This window comes from Primulina huaijiensis, chromosome 10 (genome assembly GCF_012295235.1).
Source record: "Primulina huaijiensis isolate GDHJ02 chromosome 10, ASM1229523v2, whole genome shotgun sequence".
NCBI lineage: Eukaryota > Viridiplantae > Streptophyta > Magnoliopsida > Lamiales > Gesneriaceae > Primulina > Primulina huaijiensis.
In genome coordinates, this window is record NC_133315.1 from 13,892,228 (window position 1) to 13,898,214 (window position 5,987).

General features: G+C 36.4%; 1 protein-coding gene across 1 annotated transcript; it reads left to right on the forward strand.

Moving 5' to 3' along the window:
- Positions 1-803: 803 nt before the first annotated feature.
- On the forward strand, positions 804-4,467 carry LOC140985728 (transketolase, chloroplastic-like). The gene is made up of 7 exons (XM_073453625.1): positions 804-1,321; positions 1,737-1,827; positions 1,912-2,017; positions 2,094-2,376; positions 2,540-2,688; positions 2,776-2,929; positions 3,200-4,467. The coding sequence occupies exons 1-7, from the start codon at positions 833-835 to the stop codon at positions 4,157-4,159; spliced, it is 2,232 nt and encodes a 743-aa protein (XP_073309726.1). The 5' UTR covers positions 804-832; the 3' UTR covers positions 4,160-4,467.
- Positions 4,468-5,987: the final 1,520 nt, after the last annotated feature.

The following is a 5,987-nucleotide window of genomic DNA, read 5'->3' on the forward strand; positions in this document are numbered from 1 at the left end:
AACGTTTGCTTATTCTTTATATAAAAAAAAATCTGTTTATTGCACTTTAAAAATTAATTCCCAAATATATATATATATATATATATATATATATCACGTAATTCTATGAAAATTTGTACAAAAGTCTACAAAAATCTTGAAAAAAAATCTATAAAAGTTTATGAATTTGTTTTACAATTCTATGAGATTTTATAAAGTTAATAGAAATCCTTCAACTCTACAAAAATCTATCATTTTAAAAAAATCTTTAAAAACATAGAAAGAATACACTGGGTTTCAATATAATATATTTTTCTATAATTTTTATAGAATATTTATGAGATTGTAATTTACAAATAAATGTCAATTTATGAGAAAAACACCATCCATTATCCTCATATTAAAATAAGGCAATTTTTTAAAAGACCTACCAACTGTGTTTTTTTTATATATAAAAAATTAGTCATATTTTATATATTTTAATACATACAAAAATTTATTTTTTAGATACAAAATATACGGTGACTATAAATTATAGAGTTATGAAATTTGTTTTTTCATAATTTCTTTAAGATAAATCAATTTTTCTAAATAATAAAACATATCCATAAAATCAATTGAAATGATGATTTTTTAATACTAAAACTTCTGTTTTTTTTAAAAAACTTTTTCAAATTTATACTTAAAATTGTGTCAATAATTCTAAATTCACGTCATCTAGTTAATTATAAAATTTATTTATTTATTTATTTTTGTGATTATAAAAATAAATAAAATAATAAAAAACTTACAGCCTCAAATATTTTCTTTAAATCCTCTATCCCATCACCATTTCTCTCAGCACATCAGAGCCATGGCTTCTTCATCCTCCCTAACTCCCTCACAAGCCTTCCTCTCCCGCTCCGCCATCCCCCGCCATGGCTCCGTCGCTCCCACAGTCTCCGGTTCCCTCTCCATCTCCTCTTTCTCCGGCCTCAAACCCACAACCACCACCTCCTTCTCCATCCCCACCCGACGCCGGGCACCCGCCCTCACCCGCATTCCAATCACCGCCTCAGCGGCCGTTGAAACTCTTGAGAAAACTACAGACACTGCTCTTGTCGACAAATCGGTCAACACTATCCGTTTCTTGGCGATTGATGCAGTGGAGAAGGCTAATTCCGGGCACCCGGGTCTTCCCATGGGTTGTGCGCCGATGGGTCATATTCTGTACGATGAAGTGATGAGGTACAACCCCAAGAACCCCTACTGGTTCAATCGCGACCGCTTCGTGCTCTCTGCCGGACATGGATGTATGCTTCAGTATGCGCTTCTGCACCTCGCGGGATATGACGCTGTAAAGGTTGTAGCTTTGATATTAATGTGCAGCTATTTTTCTTGTCAACTTTTAGTATGTTCCTATTCATGCATCATCGTGTTAAACTAAAGATTGTGGTGCTGTGCTTCTGGTAGATCTTTATGGAGTGCACTGCATTTGGAACTTTGGAATGTGGTTTTTGCTGATTCAAAGTTTTGGTTTAAGAATCTGGAAATTTCTTTATCTTGATTGAAGAATGGGATTTTGCTATATTTTGGAGGTAGATATGTGAGAATTGGTTTTTCAGCTCAATCATGGGAATTGTGGAAGTAATTGACTTCAGTATTTCTGTGTTGAAATAGTTCTATGATTTTAATTTTTCCTTTCACTTTCCTTTTTTGGTGAACTAATTATGCTTATAAATCCTTTTGCGAATATAAACATGTAATCTATCTAACAGGAAGAGGATTTGAAAAGTTTCCGTCAATGGGGCAGCAGAACACCAGGTCATCCTGAGAACTTTGAGACACCGGGTATTGAAGTCACCACTGGTATGATTTTTATCCAAACTTTGAATTCACGTGCTTGTGTTATTGAATTGAGATTTGGTAATTTCCTCATTTGCTTTTATCTAGGCCCTCTTGGTCAAGGTATTGCCAATGCTGTTGGCTTGGCACTTGCGGAGAAGCACCTGGCAGCCCGTTATAACAAACCGGATTCCGAGATTGTGGACCATTACACGTGAGATATCATCCTTGCTTGTCACACATTGGATTACCATTTTGTCATGTTTGACTTGACTTTGGCTTCTTAACAGATATGTTATTCTGGGTGATGGTTGTCAAATGGAGGGTATTTCGAATGAAGTTTGCTCTCTTGCTGGGCATTGGGGACTTGGGAAACTGATTGCCTTTTATGACGACAACCATATATCTATTGATGGTGACACAGAAATTGCTTTTACCGAGTGTGTTGACACTCGTTTTGAGGCTCTTGGCTGGCATGTGATATGGGTGAAGAATGGTAACACAGGATACGATGAAATTCGTGCTGCCATCAAGGAGGCAAAGGCTGTAAAAGACAAGCCCACCTTGATCAAGGTCAGACATTTGTTTTTGCATATAGGTGATTTGAAAATGATGAGGAGATGAATCGGTTTCTTCAGTTTTCCTTCTCATGTATTATTAACTGTAAACATAGGGAAATAAGCATTATAGTGAACTTCTATAGTTTACTATGTTTTGATTTTATATTGTTTGGCAGGTTACGACAACCATTGGTTTCGGATCCCCCAACAAGGCCAACTCATATAGTGTGCACGGAAGTGCATTGGGTGCCAAGGAAGTTGAAGCCACCAGAAAGAACCTTGGATGGCCTTACGAGCCATTTCACGTGCCTGATGATGTGAAGAAGTAAGGATGCCAATCTTTTTATTGGACTAAGGTGATAACAGTTATCTTTGAAATATTTTAATATGCAGTGAATGCTCTTTCTTGCAGACATTGGAGCCGACATGTTCCTGATGGTGCTGCTCTTGAAGCTCAATGGAACTCCAAGTTTGAAGAATACGAGAAGAAATATTCGGAAGAAGCTGCTGAGCTGAAATCCATCATCACTGGTAAACTACCAGCTGGTTGGGAGAAGGCTCTTCCTGTGAGTTGATTTTTGCCTTGTAATAATATCATTTTGGAATGTTGTGAAATTTCATTTAATGTAATGAATATTTAGATAGCTTGACAGATCAAATCTTAAAATACGGGATATCAAATTATTCATTCAAGAAAAATCTGCAAGAATTTGTCATTGTTCAAATTTATCTTTTGTTAAATGGTCGAGCCAATTTCAAGCCCATTTCAAATATCTGCCTAGTTTAAACATTCTTATATATGTTTCTGACTTCTCTGCCAAATTTTTTCAATTCAGACATACACTCCCGAGACTCCTGGTGAAGCTACCAGAAATCTCTCACAGACCAACCTTAATGCTCTTGCTAAGGTCCTTCCCGGTCTTATTGGTGGCAGTGCTGACCTTGCCTCATCTAACATGACCCTTCTGAAAATGTTTGGCGACTTCCAAAAAAATACACCCGAAGAGAGAAATGTAAGGTTTGGTGTTCGGGAACATGGTATGGGAGCTATCAGCAATGGAATTGCTCTTCACAGCCCCGGTTTCATTCCATATTGCGCAACGTTCTTTGTGTTCACTGATTACATGAGAGCAGCTATGAGAATCTCGGCTTTGTGTGAAGCCGGAGTGATCTATGTCATGACCCACGACTCAATTGGGCTCGGAGAAGATGGGCCAACTCATCAGCCTATTGAGCATTTGGCAAGTTTCCGAGCAATGCCAAACATATTAATGCTTCGTCCAGCTGATGGCAACGAGACAGCTGGATCGTACAAGGTAGCTGTCCTCAACAGGAAGAGACCATCCGTTCTTGCTCTTTCTCGACAAAAGCTGCCCAATCTTCCTGGAACTTCCATTGACGGTGTAACAAAAGGAGGTTATACAATATCAGACAACTCATCTGGCAATAAGCCAGATGTCATTTTGATTGGAACTGGCTCTGAATTGGAGATTGCAGCGAAGGCGGCAGATGAACTCAGAAAGGAAGGCAAGACAGTTAGAGTTGTCTCCTTCGTTTCTTGGGAACTTTTTGACGAGCAATCCGACGATTATAAAGAGAGGGTTTTGCCAGCTTCTGTATCTGCTAGAGTAAGCATTGAAGCTGGAACGACATTTGGCTGGACAAAGATTGTTGGGTCTAAAGGGAAGGCCATTGGAATCGACAGATTCGGAGCTAGTGCCCCCGCGGGCAAAATATACAAGGAATTTGGCATTACAGCAGAAGCAGTCGTAGCTGCTGCTAAAGAACTCTGTTAGTCTTTTATGCTGATTTCTTGGTCGGTTACCGTCTTCCTCGAAAAACTTGCTTTTGGATTCTGGGTTGGTAAAATTATGTCGAAACTTATGAACAAGATGCTGCCACTAGAGGTTTCCCGATAAATAAGATAAAATATCTTATTTGTTTCTAGAATTCGGGCAGTGGATTGCGCAATATAATAGGTACATGAATCCTTCAGAATCTGTGCAATCGAAACCTTGATGTATTTTGATTGATAAAGAATGTTCTATGCTACATTTTTACATAGTAGAGAAGGTAATAAAAGTGTGTTTCTCCCCTCTTCTTACTTCTCGGAACCTGGTTTTCAGGTAACTAGCGAATAACTTGTGTAACATGAAACCAAAAATATAATAACTCAATTAGGATGAGTGGATATATCTCATCGATCGAGATCGGGTAGGGGTCAAGTGGATGAGAAAAGGGTCGTAGTTTGTTCTCTTGAATTTGGAGTGAAAGGGATTGGATTGTGAATGGAAGCCACTGAATTCATTCGAGTTCCAATCCTAATCTGATCATAAAATTTTGAGGGCCTTCCATTCCTAGGTGGGGTCTATCAATCCAACACCAACTATTGTGTTCTAGTTAATATTGATAGCTACTCCTTTTGTTAGAGTAAATAATACAGAAAATGATTTTGCTTAAAAAAAATAAAGACAAGCATATTCGAAAACAAATAGAATTTATAAATGATAAATCTATAAATTCACCCAAAAGATAATTAGATAACGAACTTTGATTGTTTCTGGAAAAAAATGAGGAAGAGAAAGAAAAATTGAATCAAATTCTGCAATAAAGATGTAAACATTTATAACAACTAGCAAGAAACACGTGTGTTGTGTCCTCCGTCAATACAAGTTAGATATGATATAACTCAATTAAATTAATTAAGGCTAAAATATGATATAATTGATCGTTACGTTTATTATATTTTACTCACGCTTATTAATAGGGATAAAATGAATACTATTAAAAAGTTTTAAGATGATTGATTTCTTTTATTTCATGATATGTGTTTACTTGGGCTATTTTTGGTAGGAGTGATTATTGGAGGATTAACGAAGAAATAATGTATTATCCGTTGTTTGACTGGTTTTTTAGGTGACAAGTGATAACCTTCTGCCCGTGATTTTTACATTGTAAAGCCATGAAAAGAAGAGAAAGCAGTCTCTATTTTTTGGTAGTATACCCAATCATGAATTGAACAGTAGTACATATTTATGCTTCCCCTCCCCAATTTACCATTTATCCCACCAACATAAAATACCAACCTCTTCTCATCTCTTTTCAATGGATGGCTCTCGTATTTCTCATGTGTCGATACTGTTGAAGCATGAAGTCCTTTTCTGTCGTCTGTAGCCGTGTTGGAAGCATCCGTTTGTGGAGGTAAATGTTGTAATTTTTGAAATGAGTATTTTTTGTCAAATACTTCATTTTTCCGCTTCTGCTTCGTGAATTAATATTCATTTCTGCTGATTTTTCGTTTCATTTTTTCTAATTGCGAGCCTATGGAAGGTTGTTCTATGCTATTGAAGTCAGGTTGGGTTAGTTGTGAAGTTCTCCCAAAATTTTTGAACCAACGTTTTCTGCATTTTGTTTATGACAGTGAAAAAAAGTAATTTTTCTTTTCTTTAGTAATCTCTACGTAAGTGATAGTGCATTAGTCTAATTTTTTCTTACTTACAATTTAATTTTAAAATATATATTTCGTAACAGAAAATTATTGATAACTGAAAATATAAATTACAATTTTGCATTGTGCATTTTGGTTAACATCCATTTCCGTTAATTGCGTATCCATTAAATCAC

Coding starts and splice junctions, on each gene's coding strand:
- LOC140985728 (XM_073453625.1), top strand. CDS start 833: ATGGCTTCTTCATCCTCCCTAACTCCCTCACAAGCCTTCCTCTCCCGC. Junction 1,322..1,736: donor CGGGATATGACGCTGTAAAG/GTTGTAGCTTTG, acceptor TCTATCTAACAG/GAAGAGGATTTGAAAAGTTT. Junction 2,018..2,093: donor GAGATTGTGGACCATTACAC/GTGAGATATCAT, acceptor GCTTCTTAACAG/ATATGTTATTCTGGGTGATG.